General features: G+C 50.8%; 2 protein-coding genes across 7 annotated transcripts in view; one reads left to right on the forward strand and one right to left on the reverse strand.

Moving 5' to 3' along the window:
• The window catches only part of RHBDD1 (rhomboid domain containing 1), a 111029-nt gene extending 95672 nt beyond the window's left edge, over positions 1–15357 (forward strand). For 4 of the 6 annotated variants that reach the window (XM_045198442.2, XM_045198444.2, XM_045198443.3 and 1 more), the window contains one exon: positions 13278–15352. In XM_045198442.2, the coding sequence (XP_045054377.1) occupies positions 13278–13372 (95 nt within the window). In that variant the 3' untranslated portion in view covers positions 13373–15352. Of the gene's footprint in view, positions 1–13277 lie in introns of all 6 variants that reach the window. The other 2 variants (XM_071220728.1, XM_024564282.4) reach the window with 2 other exon arrangements.
• Positions 15358–19692: 4335 nt separating this feature from the next.
• The window catches only part of COL4A4 (collagen type IV alpha 4 chain), a 112487-nt gene continuing 106715 nt past the window's right edge, over positions 19693–25464 (reverse strand). The window contains exons 47-48 of the mRNA XM_053919143.1: positions 23836–24122; positions 19693–23431 (exon numbers count right to left, since the gene is read on the reverse strand). Coding sequence (XP_053775118.1) covers positions 23168–23431; positions 23836–24122 — 551 coding nt within the window. The 3' untranslated portion in view covers positions 19693–23167. The remainder of the gene's footprint in view (positions 23432–23835; positions 24123–25464) is intronic.

The raw sequence follows: 25464 nt of genomic DNA on the forward strand, positions 1-25464 counted from the left end.
TGGGAGATGTTTGTGTAAGTTAACACACGTATGCATGCCCACGCACAAGCACACCCTCCCACCCCTCTGTCTCTCTCTTCAATGGAGCACGAGATCAGAGCTTGTTGTGGGTGGGGTGAGTCAATCAGACCCAAAAGAATGCACTGTAAGTGGTAATTAGGCCCAGGGTTAGGTTCAAATACAGAAACGTGTGTTTAAAAGTGACCATCATATTTCTAAGGTACTTTATCATATCTCAGAAGTTGACAACCACCCCCACACTAACTCTGACCCGCATAAAGAACTTCTCAGCTCTCTGGGGCAAAGAGCAAGGCTTCTGCTTCTTTGTTTTTTCTCCAGGAGGCCTCTCAGGGCCCCTTACCTCACAGAGCTTATCTACTCTGCAAGGACATGAGGTTGCGTCTGGCTCACCTTCCCAGTGACCGAGGCCTTGGTGCAGGGGCCCAGCCCAGTTTCTGAACCCATTCCAATTCATGGCTATGTCCTCTTGACAACGATGTCATTCTCCTTTACGTATTTGCACCTCCTCCCTCTCCTGCCTTCATGTTGAGCCCACCAAGCACACATCTGACCACAGACCTCGAGTTGCTCTATTTTCTTGTCTTGGGGTTGGACAGACAGTCCCCACAATGCCCCCAGCCCATCCCCGCCGGCTTGGGCACCTTTGAGACTGGCCGCGAGGCACCCTCCCTGCAGGTCTTTCTCAGAACTGTCTGTCTTCCTCTCCTTCCACCTGTGGGAGAAGGACACCAAGTGGCTTTCAGCTTTCGTGAAAGAGCTTTGAGCCACGATGCTCTCCTTGGCCCCCGAGAGTCTCAGGGACAGTTTCCTGGGTCAAGGATTATTTCTGCAACTCTGTGCTGATATCGCTGTCCCTGACATGCGGCTGTGTTCCAATCAGGCTTATGCACTTGAAAAGGAGAAGTAACTTGAATTTTTAAAGTCTTTAAGACAGCACTCAGCGTAGACGTGCATAATACATCCCCTACCTCGGCCTATGTCTGACTACTGAGAGACCTCTGAAGTCTCCAGAGCCCAGGAAACTCCATGCTTTTCAGAGAGGAAACAAACATGGCTTTGTGCCTCCTCTCGGCATCTGTCTCTCAGGATTTCGGACCCGGTTAGCAGCCAAGGACAGAAACCTCCTGGGATTCCTGCACCTTGAGAGTCCCTACCTGCCACCATTTTTATATACACTTCTCCGTGCCATCTAGCCTGTTGTCTCGGCCCGGCCCTCCTGTCCACTCTCTGCCCAGTCCTGATGGCATGTGAGCTGGTCCTGTGTTTATCCCTCAGACATTTGTGATGCACCCACCATGTGCCAGGCACCCAGGATCCAGAGGTGAATTCCGTGGTCCCCAGGACTGAGCGACTCTGGGCCAGTTTCCTCTGCGCTAACGCTGTGACCAGTAGAGCACCCAGGGCCCTGCTGCGACTGGATTCACTCTGTTCCTCTGGAGAGCTGGGCTGCTCTGGCATCTCACTGTTGGAACCGCGTCATCCGGAGTGGAGCCTCTCAGCATAACCTGGGAAACTCCAGGTCTCTGGCTCAGGACAGAGACTAACATGTATGAGACCAAATGGCACGCTGCTGCCCGCAATGGTCAAGGCCAGACTAAACCCCAGGATGTGTGACCACAGTCCTCTGACCCAGGTTTCCCAAAGGGGGTTGGCAGCACCAGACTCGCTGGACGAACCTGTGGAAAGGGCACTGCCATGGGCACTGACCTGGGACCTCCCTGTGAGACCCTAGAATCTGCCTCTCCCCCAGCCCCCGCAGGCAGGTTTGGGAATTACTGCTGTGGATGGGGGGGGGGTGCGTATTGGTGATCCCGCATGCCGTGGTTTTGCAGGACTGTGCAGGGAGCGTTGGGTGCTGTGGGACCTGTTACATGCATGCCTCACCTTATCTGTTGCTAGGCAGCCCACCCACCAAGCCTGGGGGTCAGCTGTCCCATTGTCCCAACGGCTGCCTGCCCCAAGCCCCATAGCCTCCATTCCCCTGACATGCGGTCACCTGCTTCAGCTGTCCATTGTGACCTGGACCTGACCCCCAAATGGTCACTTTCATCAGAAGTTTCCAACCTAAGTGCCCTTTGCCCCTTTCCAAAGTTCTCCTATTGACTCTCCTTTTCCTTATTTCTTGATATTCTGGGATGATGTTTACTTCTTTTTTGTTTGTTTTTTTCATGCCCAAATGTTGAAGGGTGTTTTCAGAAGACTGAGATTCCTCAGGGGAATATGGGCTAATTTCAGAGGGGCTATGGCTTCAACAGTCATGAAAACATTAGCTTGGGCCTTTGTTCAAACACCTGGGCATTGGGCTCTGATTTGAGACTCAAATGAAGAGAATGGGAAAAAGTGAAACAGGTCTAAATGTCGACAATGCTTCTCTCCACCTCCATCTGGGCACAGGATTCGAGGGCCTGGGCGCCAAGCGGGAGTGCAGGAGAGAGCTTGGGCTGTGCCAGCCTTGTGCTGCCCCCTGGAGGGAGGGAGCTGGGTCCCAGGCAGGACCTCATCCACCAGGAAGCTCATGCATGTGTCCCTCGTGGCTGGGGGTAGGCACAGCTGCGGAGGCAGCCAGACCACCAGTGACCAAGCTCCCAACTCTAAAGACACCAACACGGCCTCCCTGGGCTCGGGCTGACCAGGACAGCAGCAGGGACGTGTCTAGAGTCACAGGCTGAGGAATCAGACACACTCCCCAGGGAGGACCCATTGGTGCTGGAGGCCCTTGCGGATTTCCAGGACTCACGGAACACGCAGTCTGTAAATCCTGGTGCCGCACCTGGACCCGCTGCGTCAGGCACGGCCCAGATGAGCGCGGATGGCGCTTCTCCGTCTTGCCTCCTCCGGACCTCGCGCTGGTTCAGCAAGGGGCAAAAGTATCAGCGGGGCTTCAGGTGAGAATGTGAACCAGCAAACAGAACCACTCAGCTTAGGTTTAAAATAAATCATTTTTAGCATTACTGCACCCAAGATTGGCTGTCTCATTACCACAGATTGTATCCGCGTATCTGTCCTGATTCGGAGTGACAGCCATCATCCCAGTAAAAGCGCTCAGCTGTGCGAGGCCACACGCGCAGCAGCGAGAGTAAACTCCGAGTTCACAACTGGTTAGAACACCTGCATGCACGTCCATGCCCGCTACCCCACCGCCACCTCCACCGCTCCGCTGCCTGTGGGTCTCCCCTGCGCTGGGGGAGATCTGCTGTGACGTAGACGCTGCTCCATGCTGGCAAATAGCGCCCAGGTTTGGGAGCATCTAGACAATAAACAGCTCCGCGATATTCGGCACAGCAGCTTCTGTGGAGCCCATCTGTTTCAAAATAACCCTAATTGTGCTTACGGTGCAGAATGCTTTGTTGGCTGGAATTTGTCCCAGTTTTCTCCAGCAGATTCCATGTTCCAGGCCTCTGGCTCCACCTGCTGGCAAGTGGCAGTACTGGCATGAACCCCAGGATGGATCTTTCCAGCTGAAAGGAAAAACAGCTGCGTGTGGCTCAGGGGTTCCCCAAAGCTAATGCAGGTCACAGTCACCTGGGAGATCGTTAAAAATACAGTGGCCTGCGCTCCATGCCAAGCCTGCCGAGCAGGACACCCTCAAACAACTCATGTGTCACACCTGGAATTTAGGCACCTGAAGGTGGGGGTGACCCCACCCTATCCTTCTCGTCCCCAAACAGGGGAAGTGACCACCTGCTGGAGGTGCCCATGCCTCCTCCCTCTTCCCACGTGTCCCGGAACTCTCAGGGACAAAGCTTCCTTCCCTCGGAACTCAACAAACACGTTTAAAATTGGAGAAACCTCAAGCAAGTGCTCACGGTTGCCTCACCAGCGATGTGCCCCATTGACAGCATGGCCCCGGACGCCATGTGCTGGGGAGGGTGCTTCGCCTCTGCGGTCTTCTTCCCCCCAGCCTGTGGCCGCAGCCTAATGAGGCGGTGACCAGACAAACCAAACGAGGGACCGTCCCCAGGCTCCCCGGCTGGCACTCCCCCAGATTCTCAGGGTCATGGGACCCAGGAAAGACTGAGGAACTGCCACAGACTAGCCCGGACTAAGGAGACCTGACTACGAACTGTCCTGTTGGATCCTGGGACAGAAAAAGGGAATTAGGGGGAAAACTGGTGAAATCCCAGTGGAGACTGGACTGTAGTTGCTAGTAACATACTCATCCCTGTAAATAGTTCTTAGTAGACAGGTACACCGGGATAATGTAAGATGTTAACCTCATTAGGGAAATTGAATTGTCTGGTATCTTTGCAACTTTTCTATAAACCTAAAACTATCCCAGACGTAAAACTTTATTAAAAACTAACACGTCAGGAAGAGGGGCACTGAATTAGACCTACTAAGTTCAAGGGAGGTGCCAAGGAGCCACAGTCCCTGCCCAGCTACCACAAGTCACAGCCAGGCTGGCCGACGGGAGGCAGAATCGTCCAGGGCATCTCCCCAGGCTGAGGACCAGAGAGGAGGCAGGGCGCTGATGTGGCCTGTTGGCACTCTCCCGTTGCCAGTCAGCCGACCCTGCTGTCTCCCTGGGAACCAAACAGAAACAGTCACAGGGTCTCACCCCTCTGTGCAGAGATACGAACATCATCTCGTTCGCCCCCTCGGTGCAGAGAGGAGGAGCCTGGGGCCCCCAGGAGGAGACTGACTCGTCCAAGGGCCTGGTGGAGCTGGGAGGCGGACCCACATCTGCAGGAGAGTGCTCTTTCCCGCAGTGTCTCAGTGAAGCGACTTGTCATCTGCAACTGAGCTTCCTGGGCTCCAGCCACCACTTCATGCATAAGAATCTCTAGCAGTGGGACCTAGAACCCCGCATTTTCAACAAGTTCTCCACTGTTAAGCCCCCTGAAGTGCGAGCACCTCGACAGCAAATCGGGCAGCCGTCCAGCCCTGCCTGGCGTTGCCGACCTCTTGCCTGTGAGCCATCAAAGGGCAGCTCTGACTCCTGCCTTCAGTGTGAGTTTGTCGCCGTGTGTTGGGAACTGTGCTCCTGGGGCCACGCCTGCCAAAGCCAGGAAGGGGAGAAGCAAGCAGCTCCTCTTCAGGACGAAAGCCACAGCAAGTGGCAGGCACAGGGCCAGAGCCTGACGTGTCCCCACGGAAGGCAGTATTTTATCTTTCTGAGCTCCATTTCTTATGGTTTAAATAGTCTCTTACCCACTACCCTGTCTGTAAGAAGAAAAAATGTATATAAAACATACTCAAAGACAACCGCAAGATTCAAAAGCAAGAGGAAGTTGGCAGTGGGACTTGCATCCAGACTCTGAGGAGGCCGCTGGAAGCCCCTTCCCACCTGTCCTCCCCAACCCCGGCCACATCTTAACATCATGGGGGCAGCCTCCTCCCCTCAAGAGAGGAAGGCTGGAGGGTCAGAGCTGCCAGGGCCTGGGGAGTCTGGAGACCGCAGCAGGCAGCCATTCGGACCTAGGGAACCCTTTGAGGCCTGAGGGTCCCCAGAGTGGAGTCCAGCAAAAGGGCCGGCCAGCCGGCAGGACAGGCAGAGCTGCCTTCATTGTGCGGGTCCCGCCAAGGCCCTGTGTGCACGCAGGTGTGGGCCCCAGTCGGAGAAGCAGCCGGGCCGGGCTGCACTGGCCCCTGGGGCTTCTGGGACCAATGTGGAATTTTACTACTGTGGAGGGCTTTCATTTTTTTTCTAACGTTGTCCATGCTCATGTATGCAGATGCCGCTCAACTGATGGGGCTACCCTGCCAATAAATCAACCCATCATAAGTCAATGATCCACTCAGTATATCTAACCGACCGGCCATCACAGCTTCGCCTAGTCCACCTGAAGACGCGTGCATGGGGCACTTACAGCAGCCTGCGGTCGGGCGGAGTTCATCACGCCAAACCTATTTCACACCCAAGTGTTGAATATCTAATGCAATCCAGAATGCATAACACTTTTGCACCATCGTAACGTCAAAAATTCTTATGAGTACTGGCTGTGAACTCATATACTTGTTATCAGGATTCCCTCTCTCCCCACAGATGACTTCCTTTTCCGCCCCTCAGTTTTCTTTTCTGTGTTCTCAAATCTGCCTCCAGGCCAGGCCTTGTCCAGGTTCTCTGTCACCCCAGCCCACACGTAGGGCTCCCCCTGCGGTTCAGGCCATGAGAACACAACCTCTGGCAGTGAGAGGCAACCTCCGCCCCCTGGGAGCCCTGCACCCCGTTTCCCAAGAGTGTTCCCGTATCTGTCCAGTGAACGTCCCTGCATGACCTTGAATTGAAAAACAAAATTCAGTCACAAAGTGTATGGAACAAAGTATACTTGCAGATGGTCACCCTCTTTTCAGAGACATGTATGATGAGGAGACTGAGGCACCTCCAGACTGCTGACCAGAGGGCGTTCTGCTTTAGAGCAAGGAAAACTTTAAACATCTTAAAGCATCATTAAATATGTGTGTAATATATGTAAATATATTGTAAAGGGTGTTTGAAAATTATTCCTAGTGTCATTGGAATCCCTCTTGATAAAGTGTTAAGGTAGTGACAAAATTTTCAAAGGACTTAAGACAAGCTGATTAAGAAAATAGAAAAGTTCTTTAGTGTTAGAATCAACGTCCATTTGTGTTTTTTACGCTTCACATTCCAGTGCCCCCTCATTAGACATGGACACTCTAACCCTCAGCCTCTCCTTCCCTCCTGGCCACTCCTCCAGTGCCAAGGAGAGAGGCCGCCCCGAGACCTGTTTCTGTAGGAGGTAATAAACGTTCTCTGTTTGAAAAGACTTGACAGTGAACTACCTGGGCTGACGCCTGCAGCTGGGCCAATGGCTACAATGTATACACCTCGTCTCAGGAGATCCTCACCCGACACCTTCAGTCGTCCACAGAAACCTTACCCTTAGCGACGAGCCTTATCTAAGGCCGAAGGACGCTGTTCCTGCGCTCTTAAAACAGATCCTGTCTCCAGATCATCGGTAAGGCGGTAAAGTTCAGGTTTACGGCACCGGTTCCGGGATCGAGGAGGGCAGCTTACACACTGTGCGGAGCAGTGTACAGAGGGGCATCCGGGTCCCCTCTCGGCCACTGGCCAGCTGTGTGGCCCTGGCAAGTTCCTTGAAGTCTTCCAGGCTCAATTCCTCCATCTGTGAAGTAAACAAGGAGACTTTACCTGGAAGGATAAGTAGAATAAAAACCACATATATCAATGGGATGAATTTCACCAACAACAGAGAATGCAGCCGCTGACAAAGGGAACATGTCGTACGAATGCATTCACGGACAAAATTAGACACATGGACCTACCCTCGCAGAAGGAGGATAGTGGGTGCTGCTGGGTGTGGGCGCCGTGACTGGGAGGGAGCCCACGGAGGCTGATGAGCACTGGGGACATCCTGCATTTCGAGTCGGATGCTGGTCCCACATGTTCAGTTCATGAACATTAATCAAGCTGCGTGCACACTTTTTACAAAGGAGGGGAGAGTAAGTAGAGTGAGCACGCGGCGGCTGCCCAGCTAACATTCGTTGTCTCTCCCCTGACTTCCTCTTTCTATTCTAGAGGTCAGACCATATGTCATCTATATTGTAGAGAACACCGGACCTGGCAGAGTGGACTCAATATTTTAGGTTACTCGAATCGCTAACTGGATTGTCGCCCCTTGATTTTAAGTCAGTTGTGGCCACTAAAGGTCCCCCAAATTAACCAAACAGACAGGAAAGAGAAGTACAATAGGTAAAGTAGCAACTGACGTGAACTCCATTTCAAAGCTTCTCATTTTGAGATTCCGCGTTGTTTCAGAACTAAGAAATCCCCACTGTGGCCGGCTTGGAGGGTGGAGGAGTGGAAATGTGAACTTTTCTCTCTCCAGTCACATCTAAATGCTACCTTTCTTTTAACTTCCACCTGTGTAACACTTACGAGGTTTTAGGTGAATACATAGATAGATAGATAGATAGATAGATAGATAGATAGATACATAGATACATAGATACATAGATAGATAATTAGAATTAGTGCCTCACAAAGTAAAGAGGTCTTCCTGTCCGTACGCGCCTTTCCTCCTCAGAGACCCTCTCCCTCCGACGGCTGGGTGACTTGGGCTTTCTTCCAGGCCTGTAACATCTCCATCAGCAAATGACCTAACAGCCGTCTCTTCAGAGGGCGTTTTGGAAGCTTGGTAATTTATGGAATTCTAATAGAGTAACATTTCCAAAGAGAGAATGTGGGTCCCCTGCTGCCGCCCAATTGGACAATAGAAATCTCAGAGAACGCTGGTGATTCTCTTCGAGGTTCCCTGGGTTTTAAAAACATATGCATATGTGAGAAACATGATTGCCTCTTTAGCTCCCCAATTGAAGCGACCTCACTCCAGTGTGATTTCACCTGATGGCGGAGAGCACTCATCAGGTCACACGCAGGGTCTGTGAATACCAGCAAATTAACTGCGTGTAGAGGGATGGCGAACAGTGGGGCGGGTGGCTGTCAACGCATGGTGTTCTCTCTAGCAGTTCTTTTCAGGATGGAATTGCTTCTCCTCCTTTACATGTGAAACGCAGAGGTGCCTGCATTATACATTAGGGTAGAAAACGGAACATTTTTCCATCAAGAACCACGAATCCATCAATCAATCTTATGATCTCACTACTGGTGCTATAATTGAGCCAAATCCTCTTCAGCAGGGCCCTGGGCATGAGTTTGTCTGAGGCCTGTTCCCTGTTTGTTTGAGTCAAATTGGGGGCTGACCTCCATGAACAGAAACACGGAGGCAAGGCTCATAAGTGCTAATATCCTGCACCCAGCTTGTCCGTGCAGAGCTGTTCCACCCGGACCTGCCACCCTCCGCAGGGGAATTGACTCAGCAGAGAAAAGGGGGTCGTCTCCGGCCTCTCCCGGTTCCCCTCCCAGTGACCGGGGCCCCTGCACAGTACAAAAGTGTACCACCAACCAGAGGGCCTCAGTTACCTTTTTGCATCTGTTTAAGGCAGATAGTTAGTAACTAGCAACTTCACATTTTGCATAAAACCCCGCCAAATGGTCTTCAAACAGAACTGGGCTCTAGCTTTTCAAAAGTCACTGTTTTGTCATTTTACTTTGTATCTGTCTAACCAGCAGACATTTAACACAGGACTGGTGATGAGTAGACATGAATACCTGTAGCATCCTGTGCTTACCAGGCGTTTGCTACATGCCTGGTGCTCAGCATTTTATGCCCATTAATGCTTTTGATCCTCACGACACCCCGGGAAGTGTCTATTTGGACTACTCCCACTTCATAGATAAGGAGACCAAGGCCAAGTTAAAGGAAACCTCTTGCTCAAGGATACAGAGCTAAAAAGGAGAGAAGTTGTTATTTAGTCCCCGGTCATCAAACTCCAGGGTCCTCGAAAGGCTGCTGGCAGTGGCCTTGTTCAGCAGCGTCCCCTCCCAAGGGAACTGGCTTGAGCTGCCGAAATGAAGACTTGCTTGGGTGTCCTCTCTGGTTCCAGGCAGGGCGGCCAGCATCTCCTGATTCCTTAACAACACTTTTCCATTATACCCTGAGGGACCTCATCTCCTTTTACCGCCCAGCCGAGGTCCGTCTAGATCTTTTCCATGTGCTTAACACATGTGCGTACGTATGGAAAACACATGTCTGAGACCCTCTGAGAAATACCTGCAGAGGATCCTGGGCATTATGGACAGAAGTCATACACAGGGTCCAGCACTAAAAATCCCCCTTTTTTATTACAAAACCTTTTATTACAAAATCAGAAGCATGTAATTCTGTAACATAGCTTCACACTCAAGCACACCATAGGAACATTTTAGGTGAAATGTTCAAATTAAAACTGTAAATTACTGCACCCATATTATTACCCTCCCAACCACACTCAAGTAGGCCTTACTTCTGCCGTACCCTGTATTATGTAACACAGTGGAAAATATAGAAACAGCTTAAAAGATAAGTGGACAACGAGGAACTGGAAGATAGAGCTTAGCTGAAACTGAGGGGCGCGGCTGGCAGGCCTGCCCCTCAGCGCTGCACTGACCCAGAAGCAGAGATGGGCCACATGGTATGGGTGGGTGGCTGCTGACATCAAGTACGTAACTGTCTCCAAAACCCCAACTCTGAATTGACGCTTGAAAACTTTCCCGACACGTTCCTGTGATTAAGAAGAGGGCAGTGGCCAGAGCCTGACCCGGAGCAGGGGAGTCATTCCTGGAAGGCAGGGTGGCTTCGATGTTATCAGAAACACTGAGCAGAAGGATTTAAAGTGCCCAGTTATGAAGGAAACGTCACCGTTGTTGTAGCCGTGTTGTTATACCCAAGGCCCCCTGGTGGCCCGAGAAAGCCGAGGCACTTGTGGCCGGTGGGATCGAGGGGGACCCGGTGGGGAGCTGTGCAGTCACGTCTGTGATGATAGGAGAGTTCCAGAGAGTTGAGGGCTCAGGCTGGATCTTCTTTCTCTATTTCAAACAGCAGTGAGCTCCCCACATAGCCACGAAGAAAAGGGACAGATGCTCAGGTTTCCAGCAGGAGGATAGGGAATGGGGAGAGGGCGTGGTGTTTAACGTACTCAGGGTATTAGAAGGGATGGCAGCCTGGGGTCGAGGTAGAACCAGAACTGCAATCAGAAGACCCAGGTTCAAGTTTTTCTTCCCCTGTGCTAGCTTTGTGACCTTTGATGTGTCCCTAACACTCTCTAAGCCTCAGTTTCCCTATCTGTAAAATGGGGGCCATAAAATTAGAACTGAAAACTAATTGAGGTAGGGCACCGAAGCAGGGCTCTGTAAGCAAACGTGATTGTTGTCCCACCCCCGGCTTGCATTTTCTGCGTGGCTGTGTGGCGTTCCTCCCGCTGGCTCAGCCCTGCGTCTCCTCAAACGCTCCGCGAAGGGGTCCAGTGAGCATTGTGCCAGCTGCTCGTTTGAGAGCCGGAGCCCAGGGACCGTCCCAGTTGGCCTCTTCTGATCCCTCCCTGCACTTCCCCTCGAGATGACATTAACTCAGGCATTTCTCTTGGACCCCACGAGTGCCTTCAGGGACCTGAGCACTCTTTTGGCCTCTGTGCGTTTGTGCCCCAAGGCGGCCGTCCACGTGCCACGTGGAGCTTGCTTCGGGCTCTGTGCACAGCTGCTCCGCACCGTGCCCTGCCCAGCTGGAACGGCGTGTCTCGTCCTGGCCCACGCTCACAAGTTCAATTAGGAATGGTCTTGTTAAAAACAACCGTTAAAGGAAAAGCAGGCCTTGAGTTTTATAGCATGAAACAATTTTAAGCAATAAGCTAATGGTAATTGGGTGCATGCATTTCAATGTAATTTCAAAGCATTTACCACTTTGAACAAAGAGAAGTTCCTTTACACACACACATGGCAAAAGCCGTATCCAGTGAAACATTTAATCTTACAGTATTCATAAAATCTTCATGGTGAAAGGCTTGTAAGTCTGTATGTTTGGACATGGTCGTTAATGAAAGTTGATAAATTGACGTATACAGGGTGGGGCAAACGAAGCCTCACAGTTGTTTGTATGGCAAACGACACAGTAATTAATAAACAATAGGACGAGGATAAACTGTTTCGCACTCTCACGGCCGAGCCCCGACTTTTGCCCACCGCTGTCTCACTGACCCGAGCAGCCTTGCAGCTGCGTTGCCCGGGCAGGAATGTGCGGCCGAGGCCTGCCCAGGTCCCCTCTGGGTGTGCTAGTCAGGAAGGGCTCCATGACAGCCGGAGGGGCAATTCTCCGAGGGCCTCAAAACGGGGAGGCCCAGGTGTGGGTACGCATGGGGCGCTCCTTCCCAGTGGGAGAGCAGAAGTATAGAGGGGTTTGTAACCTCCCACTGCCTTTTAAAACTCTCCTTGTCCAGCAACGGAACTTCCCTCTGTGGGCTGAGCGTACGGACTCTCACTCTCGCTGCTCTCTCTACCACCTCTGCATCAGGGGCACATGGACATGCTACCTGCAGACACCTTTGACCAGGCACACTTGGAGAGCGAGTGGGAAGGATCCACTGTTCACTCATTTTCCCTCCTGGCTGGAACCCCCTGCCCACCCACCCTTCCCAGCTAGGCCAGGGCTTCCGGAGCATTTACCCCACCCCCGCCTCATGAGTCAGCCGCGTCACAACCTCTGTGGGCACTGTTGGATGTTGTTTTGTCTGGCTGTAATGCATACCCTTGGAAGTTACGGGCAGGTGCCACCAAGTCAAGCCCAGGGGTTTATCGAGCTGCTCCGCGTGTTCAGCACTGTCCCCGGTGCTGGGGAGCAGAGAGAACTGTCAGAGATGGTTCCTGTCCTTCGAAGCTTGTGATCCCGGTGGGAGGGGTGGGGCTGCACACAGTGGCCATCCTGTCCGGCAGGATAGGGGGACTGCTGCAGGAGGACTCCCAGGAAGAGGGGGCTGGGAGCTGAGAGCTGGAGAGGGAAGAACTCTTCCGTCCGGAGTGACCTGGGCAGCAGGGTGGTCTGGATGGGGCCCGGGAGCCAGAGTAAGACTTTTGGTCGATGTAGCTGATGGGAGAGGGCCTTTCAGAGCATTCTCCGGGTTAGCAGGGGCATGGGAGTGGCGAGGTGCAACCCCCTAGGTCCCCGTGCTTAGAAGAAAATCGGCTGCTTACCTGAGCCATCGGTGGTGCCTTAAGGTCAAGGACTGTCTGCTTTTATTCCTTCGTTTCTCCCAGCAGGCCTGAAAAAGTGGGGGTTTTTGTATAGAGATTGAGATGCTTAAATCGCTGTAAATTATATTTTTTGTTATGTTTGCAGCCCCAAGAAACCCTTCACTGTAGTGCCTGCGTGTTCGTGTGCGGTGCGGCCCTTGCTCTGTGGCCTGCGGCGCCCTGTGCGGGCTCGTGTGTCTCAGGCCAGGGAGATGCGGGAGGCACAGGTTAGAGGGAGGGAAGGGTGCCCAGAGGCTGAGCTAGAGAAACCAACCAGCGTACCTGGTGGGGAAGTTACAGACGGTGACAAGTCATTTCTGAGCTTTGAAAAAAATGAATAAACTAAGCCCCCGAGACAGTAGGGAAGGTAAGTGATGCAAGTTAGGAAGCATGGTAAAGGAAAAAATCCAAACAGGAGGATTGTCGAGAAGCTTCAGAATGAGTCAGATTAGGTTCGTAGACTAGACCACACTAAAATGCTTGCTCGGGGTTGAAATTTAGTATCGACAGCCATAATGTGGTAATGTGCTGGTCTCTTTCGGTTTCGTGCTAAACTGCAGATGACGCCCGAGCCAGGCCCCCCTCCCCCATCAGAATCCTAGGACACCGTGCCCCGTAAATGTCAGCGCCATGGATGGGCAGTGCTTGATTTCCCTGTGCTTCCTCATGGCAGGAAACAGCAGAAGCGCCCCGCCATCCTACGGGTTCCACCTGTCACCAGAAGAAGAAATGAGGAGAAGACGGCTTCACAGATTTGACCACCAGTGAGGATGCCCGGCATCTTGGGCCGACGTGCTCCAGGGGTGTAACTGTCGCCCATTTTGGTGCATCCCCCCAACCCTGACCCATTTCCAACGGAGGCAGAGGACACAGTGCTCACCCCAGGCTACTCAGATCTGCTGCGACTGGCGTGTCCCGAGGGCGCCTGGGGCTAGAGCCACAGACAGGCTGCCTTGTCCTGAAGCCACCGTGCTGGCTGCCACTCCAGCTCTCGGGCAGCGGCCTCTCTCCTGGCCTTCTTTCCTCTCAGCAGCCAGGCCGTGCCTCTGTGCAGGGACCAGTATCCACACTCCTTTCTCTCCCTGTTGGCCCAGCAGTGCCTCCGCCTCGTTTTGTTTTGAAGACGGTGACCTTCACCCGGAGGTTTGTTTTCACCAGCCCCGGAAATCAGGCTGCTTCTCCCAGGAGAGCTCCCTGTTCAGCCTCTCGGGGAGTCGGGAGCCGCGCCTGTTCCTCCTGGCACATTGCCAGGGTGACTTTTCAGGGACGGGATGTGGCCACCACAGCCCCCTGTGTTCTAGTCTCCTTTGCGCAGGAGCCCCACGTCCTGGTGGCAGCGGCCATGTGCTTGGTTTGGTCTTACGTGGCCCTACCTTGTAGAAAGCCTGACTGGGAAAGCTTCGGTAGGACCTCCAGAGGGGGGACCACACTCTCTAGGGGGTCCGGTGACACCAGCAACCCGGGCAGCCTCTCCAGTGGCCATCTGTGTTCCTGGGATGGGACTTGTGTGTAACCCGGCAGCAAAGGGCCACATGCAGAATAGAGCCAGGGGGTTCAGTGGCTATGTTCACTGAGAAATCGCTCTTGAGGAACTTTTTCCCTGATAAAAGTGCCTTTTAACTGGTCACTCACTGTAAGAGCCACATGTGGACTCAGGCCTCCCAGACCCTCCCTGGCCCCTGCAGTGCTGTCCGTCCGGGCACTGAGATGTTTCCCGGTGCTTACATTTCTAGAGCAAAAGCACACTCCTATACCACTGATGTCTTAGTCACTGAGATATTTATTTTTAAAGAGTTAGAAACAGAAAAATATCCTTCTATTTCAACCTATCGAGCATCTGTGTAGAGTTTTCTGATTATGAAAGTGTTACAATATACACTCATATATTATATGCGTAAAGCAAGCACACTGGAAGACAGCAAGCCACGCGTCAGCCGAGTTGTTTTGGGGAGTGGAGTGTGTAGGGTTTCGCTCTCTGTTTTTTACAGTTTTTTATTGCACTCTTTCAAAAATGTGTGTACATGTATATGTGTGTATTACTTTTGCAACAGGATAACTGATTTATACAATAATAAATCAAGCAATAAATAATCAGGAAAAGGGGCTAAATGGTAAGTCCTCTCTATTGAGAAAAGTCACTCTGTAAACAGAAATACAAATAAATGGATGTGCAATTAAATCACCCAGAGTCTCACCACTCAGAAGTGCCCAGGGTCAGTGTTTTGGGGGTAGTGCTTTCCTGTTTTTCTCGGCTATATCTGATAAATTTGGAGCATCCAACTACGCAGTTTTGAATGCAGCCCCCAACCGCATTGCCCCTGGAAAGGCTTTGGCACTTGTGCATAAACGGGCTAAGGAGACCACCACTCAGGGCCTGGGAGCTCTTTGACCTTCCGTCCGGCATGGCGATGCCTGGGCTCTTTGGGCCAATTTATAATCGATGTAAAGCTATAGCTTGTCTATAATATGAATTGTATCTGTGACTCCAGGACCTTGAAACATGTTTAAGTTAAAATGTCCAGGGTACACGTTGTCCCTCTCTCCCCCGAACTCTACGAACTGGACCCCTGTTCTCCCCGTGGGGAGGAACGTCACTGTCACACGCTGTCTTCCGACAGCATGTCAACCGAGTAATCTGTGAGAACTCGTATATGTTGTCCTCACTATTCCTGGGCACAACTACACAGAGACGTGCCTTCTACACTGGAGTGTGGGTTGTGAACAGCTCTGGGACCGGGCCTGTGTCTTCTTCGTCTTTCTACACTTTCCGCCTCTGTCCCTCCACCACCCAAGTCTGGCCCTGGCTCCTGGGGGAGCTCACGAAATGTCAGTTCTCCATCGGAGTGTTTTTTCAACGCATAAAGTCTACCATAGTTTGCCGTGTATAATGTGCACCCACGTTTTTGTGTGCATCATACACGGGATTATCATACCCATGGTATGTAATCATCATATCCATGTATAGTGCGCATACTTATTTTTCCCTCAAAAATTCGGGCAAGAAAGTGCACAGATACACAGTGTATAATACACAGCAAAATACAGGTAATCACTTTGTATGGAAGTGTTTTTTCCATTGCTGTCGAGTCCAAGAACAGCAGCTCCTGCCTGTGTTTGGCTGGTGGGACACGAAGAGCCCGGAAGGGGATCTGGGACGATCTGACTGCACCATGCACGTCCTCTTTGTTCATGGAGTGGGGCGTGGCGGCACTTGAGCCGTGCGGGAAAGCTCATGTTACTTATAAACGTAAACCGGTTATCTTAGCACAACAGTAAAGACGTTCTGGAAATTATGATGATCACTTTGTTAACAGGTTTGCCTGTACCCAGGGCTAATTATTTTTAATGTTCATCCTATTTGTTTTCTACAATAAGGAATCCCCAAGGTTATGCCAACAAACTGGAGTTGAGTTGAGGAAGACAGAAGTTCTAAGTGTAACTTCGTCTAATGGGGAATAAGCATATAGAGCTGGTTTTTTAATTTGATTTCTTTGCTAAATAGCAATTTCTTGATTGTCTGCTGAACATCCAGTTCCCACAGTTTAGTTGTGGTTAGTCAGCTGATGGAGTCTCTTAATTCAGAATCTTGGTTCTCAAGATAGGGCATGGTTAAAACGGCTTCCTCTGAATGATGTGACAGTATGACCTGATTGCCAAGTTGTACATGGCTGCTTAGCCTCCTCATCATTCTGTCTGCAGCTGAGGCCCAGCCTGAGCCGCAAACGGCAGGTTTTAGCAGGGTCAGGCCCAGGCCACACATTCCGCGTCTGTTCTGCCACCTGGGGAGTGAGTTAGCTAAACCGGTGAGATCCGCCATCAACCGACTGGAAGACAGAGGGTGTGTCCAGCCAGGCCTCCTTGTTCTCTCTCAGCCTTCGTTTCTCCTGAGAGACTCAGTATTCAGCAAAGAAACCTATTCAATTAGTCATTTTTTAAAAACCTAGCATCTCTTCCTTTCTTTTCCCATAGATTATTATAGTCATTTTCTACATATTTTTGCCCCAGTCTTTCATTTTAGAGTCACAGACCCTCTGTAGAAGGACCTTATAATCTCTCAATTCACTGCTCTGCTCAATAGTGAAAATAACGCCTGCCCTCAGTTCTACGTAGCTCTGCCTGTCAGTCTTCCCACAAGGACTGTTGCAACACCACCCATCAGCTCCTACCTTTTATTGTCTCTCTGTTGCCCAAGGATACAGGTCACACTCACTGGCCTCAATCGTGGGGCCTCCAAGCAGCCTTTGGGCCTCCTCCCATTTACACAAGAGTCTGAGCCTGTGCTGACTGATCTTACCACCTAAGCTGTGAGTTTTCCTCACTTGTGACTGAATTTGTGATGTGCTTTGACATGGGACCCCTCTTCCTCTCTCTCCACCGGTCCAGACCCTCCCCGTCCTGCCCCAGACGCCACAGCCCAGAGTGGTCTCGCTGGCCCCCATCCGATCTACTGCTCTTGCTGGGTCTCCTTCACGGTGTCCACAGGCCTCTTGGATTGCAGGTTGCCCTCGGTGGGAGGCGGCCGTTCCCTCCAGGTCGTAAGCGTCACGAGAGCAGGGACCGTGCCTGTTTCCATGTCTCCTTGCACTTGGAACAGTGCTTTGCCTGCAGTACCAGAACCAGTAACTGTTTGTGGGAGGGGACGAGAGCAGCTCATTGATGCCGCCACCACTGGAAGGTGTAAGAAGGTGGGCCTGTTGCTGATTAAATTGTTGCGCCCTCTGCTCTCCCTTGAGTCACATCCAGGGAAGGGTAACTTGAAGGAATGCCTTTGCCCCAGAAACGGAGAATTTAGGGCCTTTCCCAAGTCTTCATAAGATGACAGCCCTGCTGATCACGTGGTGGGGAGACATCACCAACCTGTGTCACTTGGAAGGCACACCCCGCCTCGTGGAACACTGCGACCTGGAGCACAACCGAAGATCCCAGCTTGTCCGACAAATGTCACCACGGAGTCCCTGTGAATGCCCCCACCTGGCCCTTGTGCCCCTGCAGGTAGGGTTTGATGTCTGTACTAACACTTTCTTTTCTCCTGCGGAATTTAAGGCAGAGAGGGAGTGATCTTGACATTGTGTTCCAATGGCAGGCATGAACTGGCAGATTTGAAAACACAATTCATACCTTATCAAGGAAAACTGAAACATCACTAATAGAAATCATTAAATTTGTTGGTTAAACACATTACTTCTTAGGAAGAGAATGGCATAAGAAAATCAGTATTGTGTGGCGTGAAAGGGCCCTTGGATCTGGGGCAAAACCTGAGAAACAGCCTGTGCCACATGGCGCCCTGTGCGCAAAACCTGGCCTAGGTCCCTCCTCTGGCCAGAAACCCTCCGGCCAGGGTGTCTGCCAGGAAGCTGTGATGTTCTTTTGTTCTCATTGCAGTTCCCCGTGAATACTATGTGCCGTGCCTGCGGGGAAGTGCTAAAACCAAATCAAACCACAGAAAGTCTGTGACTTCATAGATTTTTGGTATTTATTTGAGGTCCTTAAAAGTTATTGCTTAACTTTAATCTTGAGATGCTGCCTCTTTTTATAAGATTCTCTCCCCTAACAGTTAAAATTAGACCAATCCCAGGGGCTTGCGACCAGCAGCTGTGCCCATCAGAAGTGGGCCGGCTGGCAGGATCCGACGCGGGAGTTGCCATAGTTACTCCTGCGTGGTGAGAGCAGAATACACGGGGATCCAGCCCGCACGCTTCGTCCCAGGATGGACCTGCCATTCACTGTGTGCACTGGAAAGCAGACTGAGTGCTTTGCCAGCAGAAGAAAGTTTTACCCCCGATTTTAAAGCTTTGCCTAGCTTTTACAGGCTTGTAGATTCAACTGATAACTGGATGAGAATTTTGTGTTAAGCTGATAAAACCATACCCACCAAGTATACGGTCATCGAGGATGCAAGCCACTTCACAGTGTGTCACAGGAAGCACCTTGCCGGCCAGTGGGGCAGTTGGCTGGCGCTGCCGTGACCGAGCCAGCAGGCGAGGGCCTCCAGGTACTTCTTTCTCCAGCGCAGAGCAATTCTCCCGAGTGGCTGACCTCGGGCGGCACGGGGCTCCCAAGGCCTGGCTGGTTTGCAGTTGACCCTTCAATACAGGCCTCCCAGGCTCCCCCCCAGATTGCCCTAACCTCATGGTCCCCCGCCCCGTCCTTCCACGGGTAGCCTCAGACTGTCTCCAAGCCACATGGGGCCGGCCAGCTGGGGTCTCCTGACGGCCTGACAGGGACAGCATTAGCTCAGGGCCCCAGAGTCACATCGATGTAGGACCCTCTCCTTTCTAAGGAATCCATAAATGGGGACACCCTTGGGAAGCACATGATGGTGTCCCCTCGAGCAAGCTACTTATTCTCTCTAAGCCTCAGCCTCCTTGCCTGCAGTAAGTACAGGGGAGTGGAGAGCTTGAGAGGGAGCACATACGGCAGGGTTAATGCAGTTCCTATCACCTAATTCCTGGGGACACATAGCTCAAGAGATGTTCAGTATCGTTCCATCTCTCAGGCGAGAGGTTGGACCAAAGACCGCTGACCTTCCCCCCTAATTAAAAAGAGTAACTCCATGAAACAGTCATTGAGTGTCTGCCCTGTACCTGTCTCTGCGCTCGGCTGTTAGGGAGAGACTGTAATCACCACCTAACCCCTAACTTCCAGTTGCTACAGTTACCAGCAAGAGTGCATTACACTTTAACATCTTGGTAGTTGTCTCCCTTGAAATCCTTGGAACAACGCTGTGAAGGAAGCAGTCTCATTGTCCTTCAACTAATGGGGCAACTGAGGCCCACAGGGTCTGCGCCCCAGCCCACTGCCCAAGCTGCACAACAGGGGTTGATGCAGACCCCTGGCCCTGAGGCCTGCTTTCCTGCCCATCCCCCACCCCATCACCGGTTGCAGGACACTGCTTCCTGCAGCCTGGGAGTCCCTTCCTCTCCTGAGCAAAGGGGGTCAAGTTCTAGGCCCCCACACTCTTCACAGCGGCACACACTTCCACCTGTTCTCTCCACTAAGCCAGCTGCAAGGAGGCCGTATTCCGAGGTAAGGGAAAAAACAGACTCCCTTTGGCTTGAAAGAAAATAAATGCACCAGACACATCACAGTTGTTTTGGGAGGTCATCACAGAACTTTATATATAGTCAATGATATTATAAATTGTAATACAACAAAGACTTCAGTGTCAATAGCAGACCAGGCACCTTGCAAATGGTACATGTTAAAAGTCTTTAAATTTACAACCATAGGTTAGAGAAAGGGATGCTGTTTATTGGACCCGTTTCACATTTTTCCTATGAATCATTAAATATTTAAGCACCATAAAATTCAAGCATTTTGCATGGCTGTGGCAGCCAGCCTTGGTGGTTTCAAATGCATTATGCAGAATCTCTGGCAGAAAATAACAATGACAATCGCAGAGTACTGATTGTTAATGTCAATTGTTTTGTTCCCTGCAGAGCTTCCTGATAATGTCCCTGCAAGAATTGTGACTTTTTTTTGTGGTATTGTAATTTTAAGAATTGACATAAAATAGCATTTTCAGACATTAAGAATTGGCCAGGTTTGAATAATTCTAATTAGTAATTTATATGCCTGTGAGAATCATAATTCTGTGTAAAAAAGAAACAGAAATATTTTTCATATTAAATGGTTTGTTTTAAATAGAACACGTGACCGTAATCAATGTACAGTGATTGCTATGTATTAGGCATGCAATCAAACTTCATTTCCAGTGCAAGAGTAGGTGTGGCACCCCATTTTATACATGAGAAAAGGGGCTCGGGGAACTGGTGTAACTCACCCAAAGGTACCAGCAAAAAGTGCCAGGGCCAGAGTCAAACCTGGGTCCAGCCAGTTCCGAGGGCCACGTTTTCCCACTCTCCTTGCAGCCACACAAATAAAAGTAACAATTATCCGATTGGTCTGGAGAGCTCGTGGAAACACAAACCTAATGTGCTTTCCTGGAACACACAGAATGATTTGCTTCATTGTAATCTCTAAGAGGCTCCAAGTAGAATCTTTGGTGAGATCCGGTTGTAGCGCACCATTCTGCTGGCTGTTTTCCTAAGCACCGGTAACACGTATTCCAAGTTTTCAGAGGAGATCTTGTACTAGGAAGTTCTTACACCACAAGGGAGGACAGAGTTCAGCCCAAGTCAAGTCATGTCCCATTTCAATGGAAAGTCTTCTCTCAGATCTCATCTCTGAAGTTTCAGTTTCTGGAAAAATAGCTCTTCTCCAGGAGGGGGTGATGGTTCAAGTTTATCAATTGGCTTCCTGTGAATAGTTGTAAGAAGAGATCATGGCTGTGCCCGTAGGTCGTCACATTCAAATACTTTGAAATAAGAAATGGTTTATGCTGGTTACCGTTTTGCCATGAGAAGCCCATGTGCAGAGCAAAACCTCTAATGCCTAATGGTGCCCACTGAGTTGTCAGTGAAAAAAGAACTGTGTCGATGATGTGCTCAGCTCTGTGTGGGCCCCGGGCACACAGAAGTGAGTGGAGCCTGGTCCTGCCCTGGCAGGTACGGACAGTGAGGGGCTTACGTTCCAGCCAGAGGAAGTGTGATGAGACACGGCAGGAGCCATGGAGGGACGGGAGAGTGTGGGTTGGCAGCTCCAGGTCTCCTGGGGAAATTCACAGACGCTCCTCTCCCTCAACTCAATCAGTCTTTGAAGATAAGGTGGTGTTGGCTGGCGGGTCAACTTCTGGGGGGTGAGGGGGGTCAGGTGCTCAAAAATACGTAACACACCATAGCATAGTTTAAAAGAATCAATAAGTGGGTCACATGAATCAATAAGTGGGTACATCAAGAAAGTATTTTATCTAAAAGTGTACCTTTTCTTCTTACCAGAAAGTGTTCTTAAAATATGTTGTCATCCAGGGACACCCCTAACAAGACTCATCGGAAGTGTGTTCTACACATAAGGGCACATTCCCAATCAATGTTTGGCACAGCAAATATTTCTTATAAACAAACTTTCATTGAGTTTTCCTTCTCTCCATTATTTTTAAGTGCATTGAAACTAGCACTAAAATGTGTCACTCTCTCATGAGAAATGTCTTTCATTCTCTCTAAAATGAATTTTTTTTAAATGAGGAAGGCAAGTTTCCTAAAAATCTTTTTCAACCAGCTTTTTGTTATTTAGGATTAGACCACTGAAACCACAGCAAAACAGAAAACATATTCTTTGCTATTCAGAAAACTACTCATTATAAATTGACATAACTTCTAAACTTTTATGGAAAATATTAATACCAAATGTCACACTGCTTCCTTGGTATATAATACTGATAGAAAATACAAGGATGTTTTTAAAACTGGAAAAATAGGATGCCCCTGTGAAAATCGGTAACAGGAATATAAAATTCAAATGGTAGATTGTCTTTGTTTCATTTAAAGATAGCGCCGTGTCTTTCTGGCAGGGTGACCGTGACTTAAATGAATCGTCTTACCTAAGTTTAATTAAGTCAGCCCTTAATTTTCTCCCAAGTGCATAATGATGGCCCTGTCACTTCCCCGTGTGATCTGCTATTATGCATAAGAGGCAGAGTGTCCACTGTGGGCTGCAAGCCAGCTCCGCAGGGGCTGCTGGGGAGAGCGAGATGCTTTGTGTGAGCCACGTGGGGCCTGAGGGAGCCCCATGTGGCTGCAGGCCCATTAGCACGCACACACCGAGGACAGGCTGGACCCCGACTGGGGAAACACCGTCTGTTTGGAAGTTCACTGCAATGGGAAGTCAATTTTTGTGAATCACTGTCTTAATATTCATTAATAGCTTTTAGGCTCTTAATCCCTTATTGAATATATTTTTTCCATAATTGCTACTTTTCAAAAGGGTTGCCAGAGTAGGCATTTCTATTCTCTGAAAAACGCAGAAGGGAACATAATGTTATACGTGCATCCGTAATGTATTTATGCTAATGTCGCATCTCTGGATACAGCAACTGTGGTCCTTTCTGGCACAACAATTCATTCTGCTTTGAAATGAACTGTTAACGCCGCCTGTGCGGGTTTTTTTTTTTTTTTTAAATCTCCTTGGGTCATGGTTTTACAATTATTTAAAGTGCATGAAAAAATAGATTGCAGAGGAAATCATTTTGAAATGTTGGAAATCTCTACTTTCCAGTTTCATTGTTGGCCTATTTATTTTTTCCTGTAAAATCCATCCAGGAGCCCCCTGTATTACATGGTAATTGACTTCAATTGTTTGAGGTGCTATTAACCAATGAATGGAGTTTTCAGTAAATGTAATTTGTAATCTGCCATCTATTTGCCTTCCTGTGAATTAGCTTTTTTATACATATAAAGAAAGCCAGCTCGTCTCCCCTCCTCAGTAAAATAAGGGTATCTGGGTTTCCTCTAGGTTGGTGAATGTCACCACATCCGTACGCGGGGCATTTGCCTAACCTGTCCAGCACAGAGCAGGGAAGTACAGTACTGTGGGAGTCGCCGCGATGAGACAGCACAGACTGCTAACGCTGCGTCTGAGACAGCACCACTGAGGCTCCCAGCACAGCCTGGGACGCCTGAGTCCCACGGGAAGGTCCTCTCAGCGTCACAGCGAATCTCAGCTTCTCTAGCTCACCTTCACGCAGACCTGGCACCTGCTGATTTTCTGGCGCTGGGCCTGACTGTCTTTCAAGGTGTCTGGTGACGGTGCCTCAGCAAACTGCAAGTGTGGTTTTACCACTGTCAGCCAGAAGCTGTACTTGTTTGCGAAAAAGTGGCAAGTCCCCTGCCGGCCTTGGCACTCCAGGAATGGAGCTGCTCTGAAGTCTTCCAGGCAGCTGCCAGGTGACATGAGAGCCTGCCCTCCTCCTTGGTCCCCGGCTCCTGTGTGCTGCCAGGATGACAAGAGAGAGTTAGGGCTCAGACACAGGCTGGCAACTCCAGACCCAAACAGTGATGGGCGGAGGTCTGGACCTGACGTTACAGTGTCTCTCAAAATCATTCCAGGAAGACCAAACTAGATCTGCTGAGAATAGGGACCAGCGGGGTGTGCCCACAGAATCAAACCGCTCTCACCGGCGGCTCAATCACTTCCACCTTCTGAACTCCGCCCAAGTACAGTAAAAAACTAAATTGACAGAAGAACGAACTGTGCGGCATCTCAGCAGGCTGGGGTTTGCGGTGGCCTTTACACCGCCTGTGCTGCTGCGGTCCGTGTGCAGGGTTCACAGAATCGCTGCCCACACGGAAGGGACAACAGAGGGGTTGACGAGGCAGGGCAGTGCAGGGACTCACCATCAGGAAGGAGTACCCGATCCAGAGGCTGCGCCAGGCCCGAGGACACGGGGGGATGGACTGGTTCTGGCTGTGCAGCGCCACCGCCTGAGCGGGGGCCTCGCACACCGCACAGCGGCTGATGTACGGGCGGATGTCCTCCTCCGACAGCGGCGCCATGGGCAGAGGCGCGGCGCTGGCCAGCCAGTAGGACCGGTCGTTTCTCCGGGCGTAGTGGCACACCTGGTGGATGTTGCAGTAGGCGAAGGGCAGCGTGCTGAACACGGGCAGGCAAGACCCGGCCAGACCTCGGGGAGGAAGAGGACACCACGTGGTGTGTGAGTGGCTGGTCCAGGTGTGTCCAGTGACCTTCCTACCTGTGCCATTTGCAGACACGTGGTCTGGCATAGGGGGGCTCTGGCCAAAGTCTACATCGGCAATGGTGAAAGTGGGGGGTGGGCCTGATCATTTCTGCAACTTCCCTGGTCCGTCATTCCCTCACCCACTCATCACGTGTGAGCCAAACACTCAGCCAGGTGTGGGGACAGAGCACTGAGAGCGCCGCCCTGTCTTCCCGAAGCTCCCGGCCCGGCCTGTGGCAGAAGCTGGAGGAGCAAATGGGCCATGAAAAAACAGCATGATGGCCCCGTGGACAACATGTGCAGGGCCCAGGGACTTATGGGAAGGGTAACCAGAAGAAGTGATGGGAAGCTAGGACCTAAAACACGAAAAAGGTTGGCCGGGTTTGGTGAAAACTATTCAAAGAAGATGCAGAGTAAAGAGGGTCAGAGATAATAAGGGAGCGGGGAGCTCAAACAACTCAGGGATGTTGGTGGGGGAGGGTGGGGGAGGAGGTCTGTGTGTCTGCCTCGAGGGCATCCAGAGGTCAATCAGACATAAGACGTAGGTTTCGTCTGTCTTGTGAAGGGGTTTGTGTTTTATCCCAAGGGCTCCACAGGGTTTTGTGTGTGCGCTGGGGCTGGAGCGGGACAGAGAAGTGAGACCACTGGTACCGAAGCCCGGCGGGAAAGAGACCGACGGCAGAACAGAAAGGAGAGAAGTAGACACAGTCAGGTGTGACATGTTACCTCCTTTCCCCAGTCCCCTCTGATGGAAAAGGCCATGCAGAACCCGAGGGAGAAGTGGAGAGGGACATGTCAGTAGCTGCCACCTGTAGGCCTGTACCCTGTGACTGTCTTACTAACAGCCCAGTGAGGGGTCACGGCCCAGTGAGAGCGGTGACCAAACACACCCCACCATCTGCCATCCCTGGTGGCATCTCCCTCCTGTGCCCACCGCCCGACCTTCACTGTCTGGGAAAGGCAGAGTTTGCCAGCACCCACTACTTCAACTCGCCTTGAAGTCAGTCTCACCGATCTATTGAGAACTGACAAGTAGTACCAAGGAGGACTCTCAAGATCAAGTTCGTCATTGAAAAACAAATTGGAGTGGGGCGGGAGATTGGTTCGGTGCATGCCACACTGTATCATCTTCAGGGTGCTGACAATAACACCACTTACACAGAAACAATTTACATTTGGAAGAAAAGATCCCATTTTGTATCAGACTTACATCTCATTTACTGACAACCATTTTTTAAAAACTAGTAAGTAGCCAGATAATAATAACAGTAGCCAGAATGAGCCTCTG

This window comes from Desmodus rotundus, chromosome 2 (genome assembly GCF_022682495.2).
Source record: "Desmodus rotundus isolate HL8 chromosome 2, HLdesRot8A.1, whole genome shotgun sequence".
Taxonomy (NCBI): domain Eukaryota; kingdom Metazoa; phylum Chordata; class Mammalia; order Chiroptera; family Phyllostomidae; genus Desmodus; species Desmodus rotundus.